Source organism: Acyrthosiphon pisum, chromosome A3, assembly GCF_005508785.2.
Source record: "Acyrthosiphon pisum isolate AL4f chromosome A3, pea_aphid_22Mar2018_4r6ur, whole genome shotgun sequence".
Lineage (NCBI taxonomy): Eukaryota > Metazoa > Arthropoda > Insecta > Hemiptera > Aphididae > Acyrthosiphon > Acyrthosiphon pisum.
Genome location: NC_042496.1, coordinates 27,091,597 through 27,118,363, shown reverse-complemented (window position 1 = coordinate 27,118,363; position 26,767 = coordinate 27,091,597). Strand labels below are relative to the sequence as shown.

At 26.6% G+C, this 26,767-nt stretch overlaps 3 protein-coding genes across 4 annotated transcripts; 2 read left to right on the top strand and 1 right to left on the bottom strand.

The window, feature by feature from the left end:
* The first annotated feature begins 1,838 nt into the window (after positions 1-1,838).
* LOC100166595 (MOB-like protein phocein) lies at positions 1,839-6,485 on the top strand. The gene is made up of 5 exons (XM_001948906.5): positions 1,839-2,360; positions 2,416-2,579; positions 2,641-2,850; positions 5,428-5,539; positions 5,646-6,485. Exons 1-5 carry the CDS (start codon positions 2,298-2,300, stop codon positions 5,793-5,795), a joined length of 699 nt encoding a protein of 232 aa, XP_001948941.2. The 5' UTR covers positions 1,839-2,297; the 3' UTR covers positions 5,796-6,485.
* On the bottom strand, positions 5,697-26,767 carry LOC100168656 (ribonuclease P protein subunit p25). The gene is made up of 5 exons (XM_001947706.4): positions 26,469-26,767; positions 17,645-17,703; positions 6,536-6,812; positions 6,071-6,190; positions 5,697-5,893 (listed from the first exon to the last, which is right to left on the bottom strand). Coding segments are annotated over exons 2-5 (495 nt in total). The 5' UTR covers positions 17,646-17,703; positions 26,469-26,767; the 3' UTR covers positions 5,697-5,796.
* On the top strand, positions 14,142-23,383 carry LOC100164582 (tyrosine decarboxylase). Of its 2 annotated transcripts, none has more exons than XM_029491767.1 (12): positions 14,142-14,369; positions 17,229-17,444; positions 17,749-17,862; positions 17,930-18,109; positions 18,177-18,413; positions 18,470-18,864; positions 18,949-19,090; positions 19,171-19,342; positions 19,481-19,557; positions 22,188-22,423; positions 22,793-22,871; positions 22,946-23,055. In XM_029491767.1, the coding sequence occupies exons 2-12, from the start codon at positions 17,244-17,246 to the stop codon at positions 22,949-22,951; spliced, it is 1,839 nt and encodes a 612-aa protein (XP_029347627.1). In that variant the 5' UTR covers positions 14,142-14,369; positions 17,229-17,243; the 3' UTR covers positions 22,952-23,055. The 2 variants fall into 2 exon arrangements, with proteins under 2 accessions (XP_029347627.1, XP_008183726.1); XM_008185504.3 differs by having other exon boundaries at positions 14,144-14,369; positions 22,793-22,876; positions 22,946-23,383.

The window sequence follows — 26,767 nt, the reverse complement described above, 5'->3', positions numbered from 1 at the left end:
AAAATAAACATATTTGATGTGAACAAAAAAATATTGTTTCTTTTTTTTCGTTTTGTCGAGTGTATAATTAATTGTTATAGATTTAACGACTAAAAAATCGTTAGTCGATTATACAGAGTATAATGACCGTAGACCTGCAGTATAAACGCTACACGGATATTATAATATGTTCCAAGAAATATTTAAGCCATCAAACACTAGAGGTGACGAATGACTGCGGAATAAATCTTATAAAAACGCTTTACACCGGCGGATACGACATGGGCGGTTATATACACCATACAAGAATTGTAAATAATATTTATTGTGTAGAAAGTGTGAAGCGAGCGTTAAGATACACATTATATTATTATTCCTTACCAACTATGAACTAATTTACTTAAATACCTATGTTACACACTGACTATTATCAGTTTTGAATTAAAAAAGGTGGGCAAGTTGGTGTCGCAGTAGGTTACGAGGGGATCGCCGTGATGGGTGGTGTTACATTTGAATTCAATGATATTAATATATAATATCGAATATTCTGAGCGAAGACTGACAGTCAAGCCTATATCACAGGCGTGCCCAAACTTTTTCAACTTACGGGCCACATTCGAAATTCATATGTATACTGCGGGCCGAACACATTGGGAAATATACTTCGGTTTTTTAACCTATTTAACCTATTTACGAGGAACCTTGTTTTAAAATGAAATTCCTTAGCTATAAAAATTGTACATTTTATAAATTATTAACTACAAAATAATTATTAAATTTTGTTAAAATTCGAACTTTTAATGCTTATAAAAAAAAATGTGTGCCTATGTATTTCTAATATTTTTCAACTGATATTGTAACAATATATCAGAATCCTTGTATTAATTTTTCACGCTTTTTGGCACAACAAATACAATTTTATAAATATTTATAGAAAAAAAACTAAAAAAATTAAATTTGAAATTTGTATTTTGCACTAATATTTTGTAGTTTGTATTTTTGGCGTTTAATTTCATTATGCCCCTCCCTAATGAACCATACTAGGTATATGTTAAACCGTGCCCCTCCCTAATGAATTTCCTGCGGTCGCCCATGGCGCCATCTATAAAATGGAATTCATACCGTCTACCGGTTTTCAACATGCCACCTATAACTCATAATATACTATTTGTCTATATGTATATGTATATAGACTATAGAAATTTTAGGTACCTACTTATTAGATTTTGTATTGCACATTAAGTTAATTTTTATTAAATATAATATCAGTCCGTATACTTGAATATGCCAACAAGATGCAACCATGATTGAAGAGGATATCACACCCGTATGTGTTGTCTCCGTCTTACAAATGTACAACATAACAAAAATTGTTTTGCGCGGGACTACTTTTCTCGCACCATATTTGTTGTAGAACTACCAAATTTTCACAACACGTAAAGAAGAAATTTATCTGTGCAACAGCGTGCTCTTTTTTTAATAGCACTATTCAATTATTTTTTATAAGCAAATGAAAAAAAACAAAAAAACCAAATGTTTAGAAGCAAATAACTTCTATTTTATTTATGTTATCTGAAAAATGGGCACGCTGGTGCATAGATAATTTTCCACCCTATACGTTCGGAAATTTTGGAGCCACTACTACAAACACAGAACGATAAAAGTTGTCCCGCGCAAAACAGTTTTTGCCATATCACACATTTGTAAGACAGAGACAACATATACGGGTGTGACATCCTCTTAATATATACCATCTTAAACCGGATATACAACCTATAGGCTACAATGGCCAAAAGGGAGTAATTCCATACGACTACCTATACATATTATTGTCTATGACTTAGAGCCTAGGCAGTTGTAAATATTATAGCATGGATATTATATTTTTTAATATCTGTAGGCAGAAAGCACAAATAAATTAAATTAGATGATAACCACAAATACATGTCTTATAATATTATGTCTGCGATCATGACATGACGTACTCTCTAATTTTGTATTATATATTATATATAAATATAATTTATAATATTTATAATTTTTTTTTATCAATATTTTACTACGTTATCATTGCCGATTGCCGTATGATGTTTGATAGTGATAGCGTATTGATTGTCGGCCGAAGCCCAAAGAATGTTTTTTTCTATTTTTCAGTAAATACTAAACTGGTTGTTGCCTTACCCCTTAGGATAATATTATTGGAAATTTGAATATTATTAATATTATGTTTAAATTCTATTACGATTTTATAATGAAATAGTGTTTGTATGTTTTATGGATTAAAAAAAATTCGATCACACAGCAATTGATCATTGAAAATGAAGATGGCTGAATCAGTAAAGAAACTATTAAAACGAAACAAACCAGGAACAAAAGCCAATGTGAGTCGTGTTATTCTTTAAATTTGTGTAACTTATATTTGAATACCGTTTTTAGTTCTTCCGTAAGTGGCCTGACGAACCGTTTGAAGAGATGGAAAGTACATTAGCTGTCCAAGAGTTTATTCAGCAACAAATACGTATAGATCCGAGTAATATTGATATTATATTGACACCGCCAGATTCTCAAGAAGAAGGAGTTTGGAAATACGAACACTTAAGGTGACTAATAATTTACTGTGTCTTAATGAACATTTTTAATGCTAATTGATTCCATTTGTAGGCAGTTTTGTATGGAATTAAATGGGCTAGCGGTTGAATTGCAAACTGAATGTTTACCCGATACATGTAGCCAAATGACATCAACTGAACAGTGGATATTTTTATGTGCTGCGCATAAAACTCCTAAGGAATGTCCTGCTATTGATTACACCCGCCACACTTTAGATGGAGCCGCTTGTTTATTAAACAGCAACAAATATTTTCCTAGCAGGTATACCTTATACATAATATAATATTATCATGCATTGCATTTTATAAATCAGTAGTTTTGTAAAATTATCTATTCACCAAAATACCTATTATCCTAGACATATAGAACAACTAGATAGCCGACTATTATTTTGTTGAAGCCACGTCCCTAACCCATCCGCTGTATTTCTAAATGACAATGTTTACACTTTTATATAATAACAACGATACATTTTTATAAAATATAAACATTGCCATTTAGGCAAATAGCGACAACGACCTCAAAACATTGCATGGCTGTTGTATAGTTGTAGTCGGCTATCTAGTTGTTCTATATATCTATGCCTATTATACTCTTGTATCACCTGTTAATAGAATCATGAGATAAGCTTATGATGACCATGTTTATTCATTTAATTTTCACTTTATAGTCTATAACTATTATTTAAAATTATATTAAGTTTTACTTTACAAAATTTTACTCGATAGTATTTTGTTACTGTTTTCTAAATTTAAATTTTTATTTTTTTATGCCAACATCGAGAACAACATTAAAAATTATTACTGGTCTTATTAGCTAGTTTAAATATATATATAAACAAATAACTAAAATGTGTGTAGGTACCTATATATTTGTTGTCTGCGCTAATATAACTAAGGTTGTGCATTAATGAGTTAAAAAGTTAAGGTTAAGTTAATTTTAACTAAGTTACATTAGGAGTTACTTTTTTTAACTACTAATTTAACGAGTTTTTTTCTATGTTATGCATTAACCTACAAGTTAATTCATTTTATTTTCACATCAAGTTAATTTTTTTTCTAAAACAAATATTGAAAATAATATACTTTTGTTTGTACAAATTCAGTTTATAAAAATATTAATAATAATTACAATCAAAAATATCAAATATTAATTATAAATTAATATAATATATTATAATAAATAAAAATGTGTAATATTGGTTATAATAATACTTCTTCAGAGAATATATTATAATAAATTATATTATAAACAAAAGTTATAGGGGTAACTAATAACTACATAATTGAGAATTGAAAAAAATAACTAGGTTACCCCAGTATCCTATACACGTTTCAATGTTTGTGTACTTATTCATTACTCATTAATCATAATTAATTAACAGTTATTACTTAGTGTTATTATATTTCTATTAATTTAAAGAATTACAGATAAATTGAATAATATTTGATTTTATATTTGTTGTTAGTCAATTATATTCTAATAATGAATTTAACTATAATAATAAATAATATAGTTGTGGACCATTCGATTAACAAATACATAAAAACAATTTAATTAATTTGTTGGATTCCACCATTGATTAAAATATTAAAATATATAAGTACTTATAGCAATTAATTTTAGTATATTATACATTAATTAATGTAAAAAAAATAAAAGTAACTTTAAACTTAAATTACATTTTTCTATAATAGCTTAACTTAACAAAAATTAGATTACCTGAATTTTCTCAGCCTTGAATATAATATATTCCACCCAACTTCTTTATTTAAGGAGGAATAATCTATTCAACTATAGATCTGTGAGCTTTAACCAAGTTAAATTAAAGAGAAAACATTATGGTAAACTTTATAGTTTCTATCTTTTAAATGATTATTGAGAGGATGTTAGCACATCGACCCTTTTCTCTCTTTGACCCACGCGCAACATAGACAAAACGTATTGACGCAGAATCATATTTTATGTTTTTGAGTAATTTTAAAGAAAAAACACCCATTCAAAAACTATAGAGAATATTTTTGAGAGTATGACACATCCATTTGTCTAAAATGTATATATTATTTAATATATTATTGTCTCAAAACTATTTGAACATCATTTGTTTTCAAGATTTTATTTTTTTTTAATACATAGTCAAATAGCAATAAAATATTATCTCTTTAATTTTTGTAATAGGTGATTTTACTCAAGATTACTCAAAATCACAAAAAATGATTTAAGTGAAAGCGTTTTATCTGTGTGCGGGGGGGGGGAGTTTGGTAGGAGGGATAACAAATATTGCGCTTACATACTCTTAATGTTGAGTTATTTTCTAAAAATTAAATTAATTTTAAAACTGATATCTGAAAGAAGAAGTTTGTTTTTTACCTTGTCACCTCATTTTTATAGTACATAGTACAATTATTGCTCAAAGTTGTTAGTTGAAAAATAATGAAATAATAATATGTATCAATTAACATTTGAGAGGCCTAATTAATGCCTGATCATATTAAATAATAATTATAATTCAGAGGAAACTAAATAATAGAAACACAATTAGATATTATATACTTAAGTTTTATTACCAAGCATCAAGCTTACATTAAAATATTTTAGCTTAAAAATTTCATAAAATAAATTGTATTACATATAAGTCATAAAGATTTGTACTTAGGTACACTGTCTGTTATAATATAAATTAAAACTACCAATAGTGGTGGGTAGTAAAGTAACTATAATATAATATAACATAATTTTTATTTTAATGTTTAAAATTAAAAATAAACAAATAGGTAATCAATTAATAAAATATAATATTTATCTAATACAATTTTTAAGTATTATTATTTATTCTAGAGTTAATATTAAAGAATCATCAGTGGCGAAATTGGGATCTGTTTGTCGGCGAGTGTATAGGATATTTTCCCATGCATACTACCATCATCAAAACATTTATAATAAATTTGAGGTAAAGTATTCAAAATATAAAATTTGTATGTCCTTATAAGTACAGTTACAGATACAATATGTATCAATAATTATATGATAGATTTTAAATGTGTACAATATTACAGAATGAAACATACTTATGCCAGAGGTTTACAAAATTTGTGATTAAATACAGCTTAATGGCGAAAGAAAACCTGATTGTGCCTATGCCTGATGCAATTATGCAAGGTATACGAACCGAAGAGGATGGAACAACATCAATTAAAGAGCCATAACTTAACCTTCCTTAGTACCGCGGTAATCAGTTTTTTCAAATGTTCTGCGAGGCACTGGCCTATTAACATGATCTGATACCTTGTCAGCTCCCTGGTATCTAAAATTAAAATACTCTAATTAATTAATTTTACGCATACAGTAAATTATACATTTATACACTTAACTAGGAAACATTATAAAATCTATTTTTTTTAAATTAAATTTTTTTTTTGTATTTTGTCAGTTGGACAATTAACTAATAACTATTTATTATATTAGATTATTGTAGGCTTACCCAGGTAAACTAGGATGAAGGTGATTTTTGGATAAAAGAATATGGATTGAAGGTAGTCTTCTTGTTGTAATTGTTTGAGATACTTTACCATCAATCATCTCATCCTTGATCATCCTTACACTGTAAGTAAATATATTACTATTTATAAAACGTCTCCCAAAATTAGTTACATTTTAACTTTTTAACAAAAAAATATAATTGTAAACTTATAATAAAAATGTAAATGTTAAGTATACTAAACAGTTTGTAGTATTCTAGTATTTATTTTGTAATGGTGCCATAAACCACAATTTACAGTGAAAATTCAATTTATAATTATATTTAAAAACAATCACATTACAATGGTTTTTTTATTTGTATACATAGGAAACTAAACTAATAAGTTATAACAATAAACATGATTACTTATCTTGTATGGTTTGAAGTTGTTTATCTAAAATATTTAACTTATAAGTTATTACTTACTTTCTATATCCAATACCAGTAACTTGTTTAAGTTCAGGCATCTGTCGTTTCAATATTTCCGCACACGTTACAGCTTTGTTAACTGATGGGCCACTGGCACTACAAACTAGATGGTTAGAGTGTTCAAAACTTTTTACTGCAAAACCAAGCATGTTTCGAATTTTGGAATGATTATTAACTTGTAAATGTTCAAAATTGTCTGGTAAATTGTCAATTGTAATCAAGGAACGTGTCCAACGTTCTTCCTGGTATACACATTTAGGTTTCACAGTTTCCACTGTAAAATACAAGTTCCAATAAAATTTATATATTTAAAAATGTCTTTGTTTTAATAGAAGTAAAAATATTCAATTACACAATAATACAATAAAATTGTTAAGTTTGATAGTTTTGTTAATTTAGTCAGTTTCATTACAATTTTGAGGATATTTTTAGTTTATGGTAAATAACAAATATGGGGCATAGTGACAGCAAAAATCAATATTCACAGATAATTTACTCGACATTTTGCAATTTTTGTGTAAAAGTAGTTACTTTTAAAAATGATTCATAACAAATTGAAGATTATTTCCTCTAAAACACTATATAATTAATAACATTTAAAACACATAAATTGTATAAAAAGAAAACTTAAGTTAATAAAAATATTTTACCATTCGCAACAATCATAATACCATTCTTATTTCCTTATACACATCTTTTTATGTACCAGTCGGAGCCAAATTGGAACAGAACAAATTATTATTTACATCAATATATATAAATATTTTTTTTTATCATTAAATTCAATATGTTTTCAAAAATATTTAAACATTTGAATTAATATTATTCGGTTGGTAAAATAATGAAGAGATGGGCCAAAATCTTTCAATCCAGACCAATGTAGACATATAGTTGTGTTTTCTATTTTAACTACAGGGTAAATACTAAATTATATCAGCAGTGTCATTTGAGTTTTTTTATAGCGGTGTCAAAATTTAAGAAGGCCATTTTTTTCAGCATATGAATAATATAATTAAGTATTAGCGGTGTATGTATGGGGTGAAGGGTTATATATTTTATATTTTTATTTATTAATATTTAAGTACATAACATGGTATTTTATAGTTAATACCTTAATTTTTTTTTCAGAAAGTAATACCTATTATATTACATAGATAATTTATATTATTTTAGTGAATATAATATTTAATTACAATAGCATAGATAAAACGCATTCTAATTTCTACTTTTTAATTTTTCATGTTAGTAAATCAATTTACTATTCCTACAAGTGTATTTTGTTGGAAAATCCTTTTTGTATAGTTAATTTATAATAATTAGTACTCAATTGTTCATCTTCCATAGAGGATCTAGGATAAAATATTTTTCTATTAAGTGATGAGAAAAATGGTCGGAAAATATTTTTATCTTGAAGTAAACACAAATTACATTTTTAGCTCATTAATTAAAAAATATTAGTAGTGATTAAAAAAATTGTTTTAGACTTAAATATAAATATTTTGCGTTGATTAGAATTGTTATAATCAATTACTTGGAAAATATTTATCACATAGGTACATAATATATATATTATACGCATTGTAGTTATTTTATTGTTTACCCACAGGTGTTATCACTTTCATCACATAGGTTTGTAAATTTCATGACAAGCCAATAAAACACAAAAAAAATGGAAGTGTCAATGTATACCCTGCAATTCTATTCCAAATGGTGCCTCTGAATTATACCTATACTGCTTAAAATAGATATATTTAGAAGGAATGCAAGTTTGATATCGAAAACAATTTTGAACTAAATATTTAATTTAATTTTTAGCATTTCAAAATATATATATTTACTTGACTTATTAGAGAAATTAAATTTAGTATGAGCACAAGACTAATAACATTAATTTGTTTAAATAAATAATAAGTATTCAAATAGGCACTATACCCATGGACGACTTAACTATAGGCAATAATTATTAAACTAAAACTTTTTTTTTTATATTATTTTGGTTTGGACATTGTATATGTATAGTGGGTATAATATATATTACTACACAGTTCGAGTATAACTATTTGCAATGTTTTTTTTTTTAATAAATCAAAAACTCGTAGGGTTTAATGAAAAACACCTAACAAATTTTCGTTCACCAGTTTTAATAGTGCGGTGTTAGTTTTGATATTATAGTGAATTAACCTATTATCAAACTTTAAGGCAAGAACATTATCTGTGTTCTCTCGTCGGTTTTTTACGATATTTTAATTTTATGTAATATTTTACATACAACATATTCATAACTCACTTAAAAATTAAAATATCATAAAAAACCAAGTAGAAAACACAGATAATGTTCTTGTTTAAAAGTTTGATAATATGTCAATATTGATATTAAAACTAACAGCACACTATTAAAACTGGTGAACAAAAATTTACTATATCGTACGTGCGTAAGACGGAGACAACATAATATCGGGTGCGACGTCCTCTTAATTTTCAATTTTCATCATATTTTAATCATACAAATATCAAATCTATCCGAGATTCTAAGACATTATATGATATTTAAGGAAATAGCAGTCTTGAAATATCATTGCTTTTGTTGATCTACTATAAAATAAAAATTAAGAATTTATTACAGAACATATTGTGTTCGACTTTTAATTTAGACATTCCTCGATCTTCAAGAGAAATGATCAATAGTTTCCATCCACACATAAGTATTTATAACATATTATTTTTTTAGAAGGAAATATAAATCGAGCATAGGTAGAACATTTATATCTATTGTTATCTAATAAATCACGCGCAGGTACCTAACATAACGAATACGCCGATGGATTTCGTACAGAATTTGTGCTCGAGCTATAATAGATGTGCAACGATAATACAGTTGAGCGCGCAGGCGACACAAATCTCACAAGCATGTGAACGAGAATCAATAGTTTAGGGCCCCCCGTCACTCGTTCAGGTTTATTATGGCCACGAGACTTTTATGAGATAAAATGAAGAGCATTCCAGAGCAATCGTCGCATAGTCAACATTCCATCCAAGACCGACTACTAATAAAATATACCGATTATAATTTTCAAGTCTAACTTCAAACTTCTCGAAAAGCACAGTTAGATAGGGATGTATATATATATAAAAAAAAAGAATTCTTAAATAATATTTTTTCGTAGCGATACATGGGTACCTACTATTACAATTCATCTACATAAGGCAGCTTACATACATTATGGTACTGAATCATAAAGTATTATTCTAATGGGTACAATATAACTTTTTCAATGATTTTTTTGTATGTGTTTTCTCATTTTCCTTTAACCATCCGTGGTGTAAACATTACAAGCGTCATATTAGAAAACGTTGATGGAAATTCCTTCACGATTTGCCCAATGAACCTTGACCTATATTACTATATATTAATATATATATATATATATATATATATATACTTATACCGAATTAATCGTGATGGGTCTCCCGGTTGGTGGCATTATTTAGGACTATATATATATATTAGTTGAAGGGATGTGATGAAAATATTGGGGTAATATAATATAATATGAATAATTTCAATGAACAATAACAATTAAAGCTTCCATGAGTAATATAAATGAATAATAGTTATTTCAAATGATATATACATAAAATGTAAAAAATGCAATTATCATTGGTTGCATAACTATACCGATTTCAAAACAATATATTTTACAAAAAAAATTATATTTGCTCCATGCATGGATTGGAAAATAGATAGGTAAGTAGTAAATAATAGTAAAAATAAACTAAACATTTGAGTTTCCAGTCTTAACAATTTAAATTTAATTTAGAAAACAAGAAGTGCCAAGAGGAGACAGTCTTAAGAAAGAATAGGCACTTCACCATTATTTCAAACAGTCTTATCAGTTGTCATACACAAAATGTACCTAGTTCTGACTAGAGCCTATATAGTTCTTAAATAATTTTCTTTAATCTAAAAGATTACAAGTGGCTCTATACGTAATACATGAATAGTTTAAGTTGCAAGATTTACAAGGAAGAAATTTGAGTTCAAGAGCTTTCGAGAAGTTACAAGGGCAATATACAAGCGATACGTATCGGACTCAAACTTCGATACGAGCCAGTACGCAACTATTCCATATCGATACGTATCGATTTTTTCTTTTTTGAAAATCTTCTATGTTTTCATATTTACAAACGAAGATGGAGTAAAAATAAAATTAACAGAACCAAAAAACGTACGTTATGTACACTATTCACACCCAACTTTAATCGTGATGCCGATTAAAATAATGTTTGTGAATAACTTAGGTATATTGAACTTGCAGTGTTGTTTGAATTAATATCCGATTATCTGAGTTCTGGGTATGATTGAATACATTAGTCCAGTAATAGATTCTCTAATATTCCTTATTCTTATCAAAAAGTACATAAATTCACTAACAAGCAACAACTGTTCAACATTTCCTGCCATGTGATACATCCATCATACAGAGCGAGACAGGGCCTTAATTTCCTTAGAACACTTTCACATAATATACACGTACTATATATGTGGTCGGGCGAATGGAAAACAGCTAATACTTAACATAAAAGTGAAGTTTCTCGGGAGTTAATTCGCTGTGAAAACTTGGGCAAGAATTTTCTACAACCCTAGCGACAACAAACTTCAATGGACACAGTGTCCATTGTACATCTAATATTGACGGTTATATAATTATATATGATATTGTATATGGGTCGTGGTTGTTACGGAGACAAGGGATGGTTTTCGTTGCCGCACAAATTACCTAAAATGTAGGCTAGCTGGTAATATTTAAATATATTATTTAATATTTATAAATCTTTCTACGATTCATAAAACTAAACACTTAATGATTTACTATATACGTACATCATTTAGTTTTTGTTACATTTTAATACATTTTGAAAACACTTTTTTTTAGTTAGGTACTCAACAAATTAACTTGTTTTAGATTTTGAGCGGAGCGAGTAAGCTGGTGGTTTTACAATGGTTTTTTTTTTTTTATATCCTGTATACAAAATTTTTACCAGAAGGAGTGCTTCGATTTCAACATATAGTACCTTATCTTTTAGCAAATTGGATCAAGATGGTACTTTAGAGAGGTAATTTTATCGGTTTTATCAATAGTCACGGAAAAAAACACCGAAAAATTTTGAAAAAACGCTAAAAATGGGATTTTAATTTCGAATGCTTTGTTGATCAGCATAAAAACAAATAAAAATTATAATATTAATTCAACTTACATGATATAATAAATAATAACAATATAAAATATCCAGACTGACAAACCGTTTCCGCTCCAACCAATTGTAACATACCTACACTAAATAATTGTTTTTCTAATTTATTAATTAACCTTAATATTTTAGCATCTAAAAACATGAACATTTTTTACATTACATATATAATATAACATATAATTATACACAGAGTCCTTCAAATTTTGTATGACAAAAAAATGATGGGGGTCGTGTAAGAATTAACTTTATTCTTATAATTTTAGACACACGAAATATGGAAAACTGTATGTATATATTATTTTAATTAATATATCCCCCTCCCCTTCAGAAATTTCTTTAATAATATACGTTACATGTGTATTATTTTTTTAAATACAATAATATATATATACAGTATAAAGTATATTCAGGTAGGTACAAACCAGGTTTAAGACCTCTAAATGGGGATTCACACCTCGTCGTGTCGTGTGAAATTATCACGGTTACCACAATTACCAAACGATACCGCATAGTTGAATATATTGAATTTTTGGTCTGCTGTACAGTTGTAGGTTACAAGTGGGTAATGAATGTTGTTAAATTAGAATTCAATGATAAATATTATTGTATACGAAAAACGATTCTGAGCGAAGACGGTTTGTCAGCTTAGGATATTATTTTATATTATAGTTATATTATTATATTTATACGGTAGCCAGTGAGTTGAACCTTTAATACATTTTTAACTACAAAATCATTTTTAAATTTTGTCAAAATTCGAACTTTAAATGCAAATAAAAAAAAAAATGTGCCCATGTATTTTAAATATTTTTCAACTGCTGTTGTAACAGTGTAACAAGAGTCTTGTATTAGATTCTTACGCTTTTTGACCTAATGAATAAAATTATATTTTTATAGAAAAAAAAACTAAACATTTTTTTAGTGTCCCAAAAGATGTTGACAGACAAAAAAACCCACATTATTGTAAAATTAATACATTCGTTTTTCCGCTCAGAATCCAAAATACAGTCCTGTTCTTATCTCTATTTTAATATTTTAATATTGGCTGTATTGCACATTTATATTTACTCAGTGTTAATAAATAATATCACCATTGATTAATTTATATATCTATACAATTTAACCAATCATATTTCACTCATTAAGAGGCTATCAGCGCACTATTTGTTTTCTCTCTCTGGCTCACACGCAACATAGACAAAATACATTTACGCAAAATCATTTTTTCTATGTGCTTAAGTAATCTTAGAGTAATGTCACCCATGACAAAAAAGATAGAGAATAATACTTTTGAGGGAATGACATATCGATTTGTCTAAATATTGTCTTAAAACAATTTAAACATCATTTAAATTTACAACATTTTTTTTATATATTTTGAAAGTCGAATACAAAGTCAAAAAATAATAAAATATAAAATCGATATGTCATTCCCTCAAAAATATTATTTTCTTTCTTTTTTGTAATAGGTTACTTTACTCTAAGATTACTTAAACGCATAGAAAAAATGATTTTGCGTAAATGCGTTTTGTCTATATTGCGCGTGGGCCAGTGAGAGAAAACGAATAGTGCGCTGACATCCTCTTAAATACTTAACTGTTATATTTTGTAATAAATAGTTTAATAGTGTAAACCTGTTGTTATTAATACTTAAATAAAATACCAAGTATCAAGTATTACCAAGTATTGTGAAACAGAACAAAACTAAAATTTTAAAAAAATACGCTTGTTTTTATATTATACTACCTACTTATAACATATTATTATTATTTTCAATAAAATAATAATTTAAAATTGAAATTTGCGTACAACATATATAAATATTACAAACATTAAAACCATTTATTTTTCTAAGAATTTAATTTTGAAATTATTTTAAATAATTAATGTACTAATAAAGTGTTATTTGTCCCCGTTTAATATTTTGAATATATAAAATGTTTTGAGACATTTTTTTAAAAGAAAAATTGTTTAAGTTTTACTTAATTTCCTCTTTAATTTATCTTAAAATGTAATGTTTTTATACTATTAAAAGTATAATTAACTACTTGATGAAATTTTAAGCTGACAAAACTATGGGTCCTTTATATACGTGGTACCTAGAGACCCCATCTCCAGCCAATGGATTAAGAGCAATTTTGTTGATCAAGGGCAATCTTTCATATTAGATATATATATAATATAATTAATAATTTAAACAATGTAATGTATAATTTATACCAAATATTTTATAAAAATACTGATGTACTACGAATGAAAATACTTAAAGAAATAATAATACAATACAATTATGATATAAAAAGAAACTGTTTTATAGTTTGGTATATATATGTTTATGTATAGTTATTAAAGTTGCAATTTTTTGAAAACATAAAGAATATATAAGCAAATAAAAATTGGCATTATATTGTATAAATTAACAATACAATTTACCATTGAAAAACGGTGTATACTAATACTATTCATATTGGATTTAAATGTTGGCCGCTAGTTTCACGCTACAGGCAGTCGTTTCGAGAGCCTCCCACAACTGTTCTATACCTCTAGCAGTTTGGACGCGCCGCATTCGAAATATATAGTGAGTACACTCTCTCATACATATTACATATTCGTTTATAAATATATAATTTAAATATTTAATAAACTAATTTGATATACTTATATTGTCTTTTTATATTTAAGCAAGTTACAAAAAATACAAAATAATCTATTTTCTTAAATTCTTGTTTTAAAAAATATTTATCAAAAAAAAAATGTTTGATTTCGAATTCATATTTTATACGACTATGGTTTTGAATAATCGATTTGTTTTTTTGATATATATATTTTACAAGATAATACAATATGTATGTCAGAATAAATAAATAAATAAAAAATTTTTTTTTAGGGAAATTATAAAGTTTTATGACTTATTAAGTGCGAAATACTATTAAATTAAAATTCCACATATTTATAAAATAATAATAAAAACGTAGTCATAAATATAACAAAGTGGTACATGTTTTTATTTTTGTGAAATGGTATAAATGTTAGAAATTAATATCTAAAACTAGGTAACAGTGTTTCATAAACAATTATAAGAACAAATTTAGTAAAACCGAGTAAGGGAAGCATACTGTGCGATTTTTTTGTTGTTTCTATACGTATTTGATGTGTTCAAAAATTATTATAAAAGTGGCACAAATAATAACACATTTAACAGAAAAATTTACATATTAAAGCAACATATTATAAGTATGTAATAATTAAGTTATACGAAATAATAATTGAAAATAATAAACAAAATTAGGTACCAAGTTGGATTTGTTTAATTATATACTTATTAGTTATTACTTATAGGTACTTTATTTAACTAATTATCGAAAAATAAATATGTAACATACGAAATAAGAATGATATAAGTAAATTACGACGCGACGTACTGAAAATACCAATGTATATTAAATAGGTAAACAATTTATAATTATTATTATAATAATATAATAATTAATAATACAGGTACTCATTTTATTTTTATAAAACTTGACTAATTCAAAAACATAGATTTTAAGAGTTAGGTTTACCTTGCTCATAATTAAAAAAGGGGTGAAAGTACATACCCACCCTGCCGTATCGATTCATTGAAGCGTCACTATAATGTGTGAGCTAAACTAGACATTTTTTATCGACATTTATAGAAAAAAATAAAATGTCAACTATCCATAAATAGCTCAAACAATTTTGAAAATTGTATGATGTATATACAAAATTCTAATATAAACATTTGGTGAAAATTTCAAGTATATCTACGGTTATTCGTTATCGAGTTACAACAAAAAAACAAAATTTATATCGTCAAATAAGTTTTTCTTAAAAATTCTCGTTATCCTTCAATTTTGTCCAGTTATTTTGAAAAGTAATAGGAATTTTTTACTTTTGAATAAAATACTTTATGTCTTTACAATAATATACATACATATATATTATTATATTATTAATTATTATCAAAGTTATTAAATACCATGAAATAATTTATTAATATTAATACTCGTACCTATTTATACAATATAAGAATCATATTAATGTTAAGAAGTTGGAACGTATAATTTATTAGATACCTGCACCTTTGTACACCAACATTATATAGACTCTAATAAGTGATTAGTGGAATTATATAATACGAACTATCAAAATAATGATACATTGATATACCAGATACCAGCCATCAGTGATTAATATCCTTGAAGTTATTATTTATTAGATAGTAATTAGTTATTACTTATTAATATCAGTTTTTTCTAATCGTAGTATTAAGAATCAGTATAAAATAATTATTAAACATTTAGAAAACTTATAGAAAACTATATATTAGAATACATATAGAAAACTTTTAGGTTCCTCCAGCTTAAAACTTAAAATAAATCACTCAAATTACTTTAAAAATCTAGAAATCATATCTTATTACGTTTTAAAAATTAAATATTAACAGTTTATTTGAATTGATTAATTAAAGTTATATATTTTGTCAAAAAATTGGTAGATTTTCGATAGTTTAAAAAATGATGGATTTACTGTAAATCATTTAAATGTAATATTATTTTAGATACATACGTATATAAGTTGTATATTAATTAGAAGTTTTTCATTTATTCGAAAGTCTAGACCATGGACATCCTAAAATCCGATATCTGAGTAAAGGATATTCAGATTTTCTACTAAGTAACATTTAATATAAAATAGATAAAAATATGATATCAAGCAGTCCGTAAAAACTCAAAAATAAAATAACATCGATGTATCTATCTATAACCTTATATGAAAATATTTTTAAATTACTAATTAAGTTGTGATAACAGAATAATTTAATAGGCACTAGGTACAAATTTTACCGATAAAATTAAATTGTTAAACCAATATAAGTAATTATTTTGAAAATATCTTAACGATTCCTTGACTTGTTATATTTACTTCTATAGTTTGATATTTATAATTTATCTTATAAAATAAAATAAATTTTATTTTCACTAACCAAATTCTATACGAAATACAATAATTTTATCATTTATAGGAAATATTTCCTAAAAGCTCAATTATTTTGATTCTGATGATCTTATATCGATTATTTTCCGATTATTTTTATTTATTTATTACAAGTTTCGTTAACCATTGGTGCTACTTAAACTTGTCAAATAAAGCAAAATTAATTAAAATATACACTCATATTTACGGAAAAACATCTCTTTAATAAATAAGAAATGAAAAAATTGAACAAATAAAAAGGTGAAAAATCTGTTGTTGACTTGCAGTGGTTCCGTCAATCTAAAATTGCTCTCATGCACATGACAACGTAGAATATTATCGTTCTCTGAGAGAAATCAATTAGCCTTACATCCTTAACGAAATCAAATGCATTTGAATAATAATAAAAGTGTTGATTACATTTTTTATTTAATTCAAGGAAAAAAAATATAAAATGGATACGGAACAATTTCGCAAGCATGGCAAGGAGATGGTGGACTATATATGTGAATATTTAGAGACAATAAAACATAGAAGAGTAACACCAACAGTAAGCCCGGGATGGTTAAAAAATAAGATTCCGCTGGAAGCACCTGTACAACCAGAATCATTTGATGCAATAATGAATGACGTTGATAACATAATTATGCCAGGAGTAAAACACTTGTATTTATTATAATTAATAGATATTTATCATCGAATATAAATTGCTTTTAAACAATAATACTGATATTTGAATAGAATAAAATAGTTTTAGGTCATATTTATTTTACTAGTAATTAATACATTTTGAAATAATTATAATTTCAATATAATTAAAAACTCAATAGAAATTGAACATTTATATAAACTTACTTTTCAATATTTTATCAGCTCTTGGTTTTCAAATTCAAACAGAACGTATGGTATCAAATCTGTAACAAAAAATATAAGATATGTTTAATGTATGTGTTTACTAGGTAACTCATTGGCAACATCCAAGATTTCACGCTTATTTTCCCTCTGGTAATTCATTTCCTTCAATTTTAGCAGACATGCTATCTGATTCCATAGCATGTATAGGTTTTTCATGGGTAAGTAACTAACAAAATACATTTTTTAATAATGTTTTTTTTTAATAATACATTATAATTTATTAAGGCCGCAAGTCCTTCGTGTACAGAATTGGAAACTATAGTTTTGGATTGGCTCGGCAAAGCCATAGGATTACCACAAGAGTTTTTAACATTTTCAGAAGAAGCATCAACAACTATTGATTCTGTGAGAAATGATGATAGTGAAACCGAAATACATAACGGCAAAGGCGGTGGGGTACTTCAGGTGAACAATCAAAACTATTCAATTTAACTAGTCATAAAAATATATTACAATCAAGATTTTTTTTTAGAGTTCAGCGAGTGAGTGCATATTTGTTTGTATGCTAGCAGCTCGAGCTCAAGCAATTAAACGATTGCGGAAACTTCACCCATTTGTTGAAGAGGGTGTGCTTCTATCCAAACTGATGGCTTACTGTTCTAAAGAATCGCACTCGTGCGTAGAAAAAGGCGCTATGATGGCATTTGTTAAACTACGTATTCTCGAACCTGATGAAAATAACAGTTTGAGAGGGGCTACGTTAAGACAAGTTAGTTTGCCACACAATATCTAGGTTCAATATATTTGAATTGACGCATATTGTAGGTGATGGAACAAGACGAGGCAATGGGATTGATACCATTTTTCGTATCCACTACATTAGGAACAACGTCATGTTGTTCATTTGACAATATACCCGAAATTGGTCAAGTATGTCAGCAGTTTGAAACCGTTTGGTTACACGTTGATGCTGCTTATGCTGGAAGTGCATTCATTTGTCCGGAGTTTCGATCTTTAATGAATGGTGTACAATATGCAGATTCTTTTAATCTCAACACAAACAAGTGGTTGTTAACAAATTTTGATTGTTCATGTCTTTGGGTAAAAGATCGGTTTAAATTAACTTGTGCTTTGGTGGTCGATCCTCTATATTTACAACATGGTTATGCTGGTGCTGTAGATTATAGACACTGGGGTATACCATTGAGTAGACGTTTCAGGTATGCCTTAAATAGTTTAATACGATTTTTTTTTTATATATACTTAATATAAGAGATTCAATTATTTTGAACACAAACATTTAGATCGCTGAAGCTTTGGTTTGTGCTGCGCACATATGGAATTTCTGGACTTCAGAAGTATATTAGACACCATTGTCAACTAGCAAAACGTTTTGAAAGATTGGTCAGAAGTGATAATAAGTATGAAGTTTTAAATGATGTAAAGGTAATTATTATTGCAGACATACCTATTAAATTAAATATTTTACCATTACATAAAATTATATTTTTTCCTTAAAAAAATAGATGGGGTTAGTTTGTTTTCGTTTGAAAGACGATCCGACCAACAAACTTAATAAAAAGCTCTTAGAAACCATTAACGAATCAGGAAAACTTCACATGGTGCCATCATTAGTACACGACAAGTATGTCATCAGGTTTTGTGTAGTGGCAGAACATGCTACAGAAGATGATATTGGTAATATAAAACAAATACATAATCTAATACAAACAAAGATATGATATTATTTAAATTAAATGATATCCTTATACTGAAAATATTATGAACCATAAAAGTAATTTTCAAAAAAAATTATTTAAAATGTATTTAATATAGATTACGCTTGGAAAATTATTAAGGAAACGGCAGTTACAGTTTTGTACAATGAACAAGAACTCACAGAAAAACGAGAAGTTAGTAAATATAATTTATCTGAATATGTGTACACACCAACATTTGAATAGTTTAAATAGATTAATGCTGTTATAGCATAAAATACTATTCTATACACATAATATATTGATATAGGTATTAACACTATATTCATAATTGGGTTGTATAAGTATATAAGTAATTTAAAAACTAAGTGAAGTGATAAATAGATACTTGATTCACAGTGATGGGTTTTTATTTTTATTTAATTTTGTCGTGTCTTAATTGGATAGTTGTCTGTTATCGTCCCGCCACTGAGCCGTATACAATTACCCCTTTATCAGATGACCTCACGTCAGCAGTCTTACTAAATGGTAACCTAATGGTAAAACCTTAATTTCGATATTTATGATCAATATTTCTTTATATTTCTGCTGATATCTTACTTTTAGGTTAGTCTAGTATGTGATCTAAATTTATGCAAAAAGGGCAAATACTACTTCTTATAATATATGAAATTCTTTTTTAATCATGTTAGTTGACAATGTAGGTAATCGACTTGTCGTTATACAGTAGGTATGTCTAGTTTAAAGTGGATACATAGGCTCAAATCACCCAAAAATATCCGGAGGGCGTAGGCACTAAGCACCCAAGTCATTTTAGAAGAACTAAAGTTGTGAGGCGCTTTGCCCGATTTAAATTAATATTGTATGGGGCTGTGAATTTGTAGGAAAATTCATTATTTTTAGCTTATTGTAAAACATAACTTTCTTAATACAAAGTAATTATCTTATAATCGTTATTAGCTTATTATAAAATATTGTTAAAAATTAATTTTAATGAGTTGTTTCCTGCAATATTTAATACTAGCATAGTGGCATTCAATTTTTACGAAAAATATATCGTTAAAACAAATAAATTATGTGATATTTATAAAGCTGTCATATTTTTATACGTGTAGTAATGAAATATTAATTAATTATGAACTATTCTGAACACGGCGGCGCGGCGGGGTGATCAATTTTATATTGTGGTGATGGAGCGATAACAAGCAAGTACCTACCCTAATTTGTCTAACCTGATGTATTGTAATCACGATTTGAGATATAGTGATTGTAATACATCAGACTATACAAATTAATACGAGATTTATTATCACTTCGCATAGATTTTGTGCGATAGTCGATAGATATTCTAATTTTGACAACGGTAATAAGTAGGTAAAAATGATTTATCCTCTAACGATTTTTGTTATTTTATTTCAAAATATTTAGACTAATTTTAAGCTATTTATGGGTATTTGACATTTTCTAATTTCTTTAGTTTTTTTTTCTATGAATGTCGATACCATATTACAATTATGATCAGCCAAAATGTTTGAGATTTTAAAACAAGATTCTTATGCTGAATTGCACAAAACATTTAATGAAAATCAAAAGTGAGCTAATGGTCCCTTAAACAAGATTTAGTGGCCCGTGATTGGTCCGTTAAATTTTTAGTGAACCATTAAATTTAATAAATTGTTAATCCAATCCAGCATTAGTACCTAGGTTTGTAGAAATTCGAAAATAAGTATGCACGCAATGTTAGACAAATGTTCCATCTCTAGCTTATATATTACTATAAGTATTGAGTACCTATATTAATTTATTTTACTATAAGTAATACGGAAGGTTGAATTAATGTTTTCCACGGACTAAGATATATCTTAGACCGTGATGTTTTCCATAAACATTGCGATTATTATATTATTAGTTTCAAATTTCTACGAACTATTTTTGAATTACAACAAAATAAGAAATTTGTTTGATGAGAAATAGTTATTTTACGCATGATTAACAAATTTTGTCAAAATTTTAACTTCTAACATCCATAAAACATTATTGCGAATTTACGATCAACTTTTTTATTTATTCAACTTATGAGGAACCTTGTATTAAATTTTCAAGTTTTTTTACCACGCAAAAAAATTGGTACCGACATTTATATATATTTATAGAATATAACTTAACAATTCGACCTTATCGTATAGAAAATGTTACAAATAATATACACATTTGATGTATTTTCAAGTACAACCTATCTACAGTTATCTATTTTTGAAGAATTACAACAAAGTAAGAAAATCGATTTTGCGTAGGAATTCGTGTTGATTTTCTTGATTATCAAATTATAAGAAGTACTAACATTTTTTATTTATGACCTCCCCCCCCCAAAAAAAAAAAATTAGATTCACTTTCTTCCCAGAAATGATATTGATGTGGAAAAACAAAGTATTACTGCTAAATCTAAGTATTTTTACAATTTTACTGCTCCAAAAGGTGTTAATAAACTCAAAAATAAATAAATATATCATTATAAAATCAATACATTCAGAATACATGTTCAGAATCTAAAAAAAAAAAAAAAATGGCTAACATAGCAAATTGAAAGTCTCATATTTTAATTTGTTGTTAATTGTTATATAGTTTAGACGTGTTATTATGATCTCTATTTTACAAAATCTAAAAAGCTGCATGTTGCTATTTACAATCCTAATTATTATAAATCAAAACATATTATTCCTGATAGCCCATAGGTATTTTTTTTTTTGTTTTCTATATACTTAATTTTGATTGAGTAAAAATTTTTTGTTCCTTACTTCCTTAATAATTTGTTAAATTTGGAATAGGAGCAAGTGGATGAAGTATTTGAGTTATCAGAACGTAAGAAGAAAGATAATGATTTGGCCTACAGAAGATCATTCTTTGTAAGAATGGTTAGTGATCCAAAAATATATAATCCAATAATTGCTCGATCATCCCCTGGATCCCGCAGACATACTCATTTAAGTTCAATGGATGATGATATCCATGATCCATTATCCACTTCTACAAGTGATACAGAAGACACAATGACACAACCAGCGTAAGATATACCTAATAATGATATTTATATATAAATGATAAAGTGAATTGTGAATAAAAAAAAACAGTAGGTACTCATGGATGATTATATAACTTGTCTATGAACATATGAATATTATTTAAATATTTATAACACTTATGTCCATATGCATAGTAAATGTATGTGTCACATAAGGCATAGTTTAACGTGTCTTATGTGACACATACTATTGCCTATGCAACGGGCATTAGTCAGTATAAATTATTTTGTATTAATAAATATATGTCACAGTAGTTAGAGAAAATTTCAATGACTTTAGGTAATTCTCCATAACTATAAATGTTTAAAGAACAGCTATGAAATTGAAATATTATATTATTATACTATCAGGAGTTCATGGATAAGCTGGCCATTAGCATTCTTATTTCAAGGAGTGTTTGATGACAAAGAAGGCAATAATGATGTTCCTGTAAGGTTAGTACTCAGTAGTACAACATGTTTATAAATTTAATACTTAAATATTAAGCAGATATTTTAATATAGATTTAGACACTTGGCGACTAAAATGCATTTTAAATCAAAAAGCAAATCACCAGAACACTTGGCCACAGAAGAAAACAAATCACGACGTAATTCTCCAGTATTTCCAAGAAAATCTAGTTATGTTAAAACTGAAAACGAAACTAACATGCAAAAATAAGAACTGACCAAAATATAAAAATAATTTTTGCTTCTTTATTTTTCTAGCTTGTTCATAAATATAATTATTATAAGTTCATGACCTCGAAAGCACAAAATAAATCTAGATGCTTATATTAAAAATATTTACTGTTTAGCTAATTTTTGTAAATTATTTAAAAAAAAAATAATATATTAGGATAAAAATAATGAAATATATTTGAGGAAAATGGCCAAGCTTACAAATATATTGACTTAATTGGTTTAGGATAAATGGTTGGTCAAATTCAGAATTAAGACCAATCTAAATATTTTTAAATAATAATTTTTTAATAAAAATAAAAATTATTATCTATAGGTGGTATCAATTAATAATTAAAATTATTTATTTCTAATAGATAATTTAATACTATAAGATAAAATAGTATTAAGTATAGAATTGTTAATAATTAATGGTTATTATTTAAAAATGAAAACAATCTATTGTGAGAGGGAAAATTATTGTCTTTATTAAATTTGTTACGTTACTCGCTAACAACAGTAACTATGAGGATGAAGGGTCCAGCAGTCTAGACCCCTCAATTATCTTTTAAAAGTAGAAATATGTAGTTTTTTTTTCATGTGCCTATCAGTTAATTGAATATTTATAACCTGCTCTTATATACAATTAGAAAATTTGATATAGAAAAAATACAATGGCATTGATAATACTAACAATAACAAATAATAAAATTAATTGTTTTTAAAATAAATGTATACTTTTTCAGGTATATACTGTATTGTGTGGTATAAAATATATGCTAATACATATAATAATATAATCTAAAAAAATAAAAAATATCTAATATAAAATCCTTTTTTTGTTAGTATTTACTCATACATTTTTTAAAAAACAGCCATTGAATAATGATTATTATTTCTAATCACATAAGGTGATATGGACACATTTCAACTATATATACCATATTTATATTCTTAAATCTTAAGTATCTATTCATAAAATATTATTCTATTTGTAGACTTTTCCATAAAAAAAATAATAATCATATTTGAGGTCATGACATTAAAACTTATATTATAATTTAATTTCTGATTAATCGACATGCTTCCTGTATGAACAAATAAATTATTTGTGTTGAATTATAAAATGTGGTTTTTTTCTTCAATCTATATTCAATACCTACGTATGTGAATAATGTGATAATATTGCAAACATGCTACCCAATCAATGTACTTTTGAAACATAATGCTATTATTATCCAATAATCTATTATAGTTATATAAGTAGATTGCTATGTTTTAAAGTTTACAATTTTTATTTATGTCAATAATACCTATATTTATTAATAGAATTTTTTAAATGAATTTTAAAAAAACTGTACTTAAATATATATAGTATTTTGTATTGGTACTTATACATGCGCATGTTATACATGTATAAAATGAATTACAGTAGTGATTCCCCGTTTTGTCTAGTCTAGACCTGAGGTCGGCAACCCGTGGCCTTAATAGCAATTTTATGTAACCAGCAAGTAGAATTTATAATTTATACAAAAATAGACATTAATACACTATGAATAATAAGTAATAACTTAGAACTAAGATAGTATGGACTGGAAACGGGTTATTTAAACTTGGTTTGATTGTAGAAACCTTGTTAAATTAATATACCTAACAGTTATAAACTTAAATAAGTTAAATTTAATATGACTTCGTTTGAACTAGTCGTGACTATTTCCATTAGAAATAAACAAAATGTACAATTTTTGTTTGTCCTTGACATTAAAAAGGTTGCTGATCCTTGGTCTGGACTATGTAATTTTGTTTGGTTGTTAAAACTCAGATGAAACAACGCAGACGCCAATAATTCCAGTCGCCACCCTACAGCAATTTTAATATTTTTCTTAGAAAAAGTATAAAAGGAAAATAAGGTCACAAAAGGGCCCACTCTACAAACTGTACATTATAAAATAAAAAAAAAATTGAAGACATGTCTGAAGGGGAGGGGGTTATAAACCCCTAATTCCTCATGGCTAAGCCACTGTTTATTATACATAATACCTATATAAATAGCTAAAATTGATAGGTAGGTAAAAAAAGTATTATTAGTTGCTTTTTATAGAGAATTAGTGACGTCAATCAAAAATCTCTGAATTAATAAATTATCCCTGAACATATCAAATTCCAGCTCGGGAAATCAACTATTACAAGTAGTATATCTGTTTTTCATATATTTCTGAGTGTATTAACAAATAATTTATGCATGTTAACATTTTTCTTTGTTTAATATTTATTTTATATAAGTAATAATGTATCTTTAACATTTTTGTCATTAATTCATAGTTGTTGATTGGTGTAAATATCCCCAGCCATATTAAAAGGGTGTTACAGAAGTGCTTGAAGGAGCAATATATTAATTGTTATTATAAAGATTTCCATTGGTTATAGATGAGCTAATTAAAAAGAATTTAATAAAAATGTAACTCGTTATTATACAAAATTTAAAAGTTATACGTTACTCAAAAAAGTAACTATAACTATGTTACATTACAGAGTAACTTATGGTACTTTATCAACCAACACTACCCTTAGTTAATTTTTATTTTCTGAATGATTTCAGCTTCAATGAGATTTTGGGATATTCTTTACTCATCCTCTCTCTCTTTTGAACACAACATTAACATCACCTGTAATTAGAGCATTTAAGTTTCGTTGAACGTAACTGTCTCCATATTTTACACTTGTTATGCATCTTCTACCCTATGGTATGGTTCTATGGTATGGTTATATGGCATCCTTTCTAGGTCAAAGACCGACTTAACCCCGAACTTGTTCAAAATAAATTTTGATCATACACACTTTTAATATCACATATTCTTAATATCCTGGCTACCCCCCACTATGACTGTTCACTTATCTGTGAAGTCCTACATTTTCAGACTCTTTCATCACAAAGCATCGAAGCTGACTAATAATTAGTTAATTCCGTATGACATATAATTTTATAACATAGCAAAGAAATATTAACATTTAACCTGTAAAATACAAGTCTAAAATATGATAATAAAAATATTGTTTTGTTGTAAAAAACACATCATTTTCACCTATATTATAGAGTTCCTAATAACTTATAGCAGGCATCTGTCGAAAATTAATTTAAAAATGTTACTTGCATTTAATAATATTATAATGGTTGAATTAAAACTGATGATATTAATAAAAAGTTTAATTTCAACAAGACATCAACCACCAATTTAACATTATTTCAATCAAGCGGAATAATTAAATAGCTAGATACAAAAAGGCAATATAGAGTAAAATCAGTCATATAAAAAGTATTCATTATAAGTATTATATTGTTAAAAAGGAGTAAAAACAACAGACTTACTTGATTATCTTAATACACAGGACGTGTTATCTAAATAACACCTGTATACGTTTGAAACAGATGTACAGATATGAGTAAATAAAAAGAACTAGACAAGTTAAACAATCAAAATAAGTAAAAGCCTAGCTATTGTAATATTATATCTACAACAATATTGTACTATGACTACAGATAGTAACTATCATCGTATATTCTCTATCATCATCTACCTGTAAGAATTTAAAATTCAAAATTATATCATTTTAGTTATACAATATTATAATGATTAATGAACAAATGAAACTTCAGATTTTATCAAA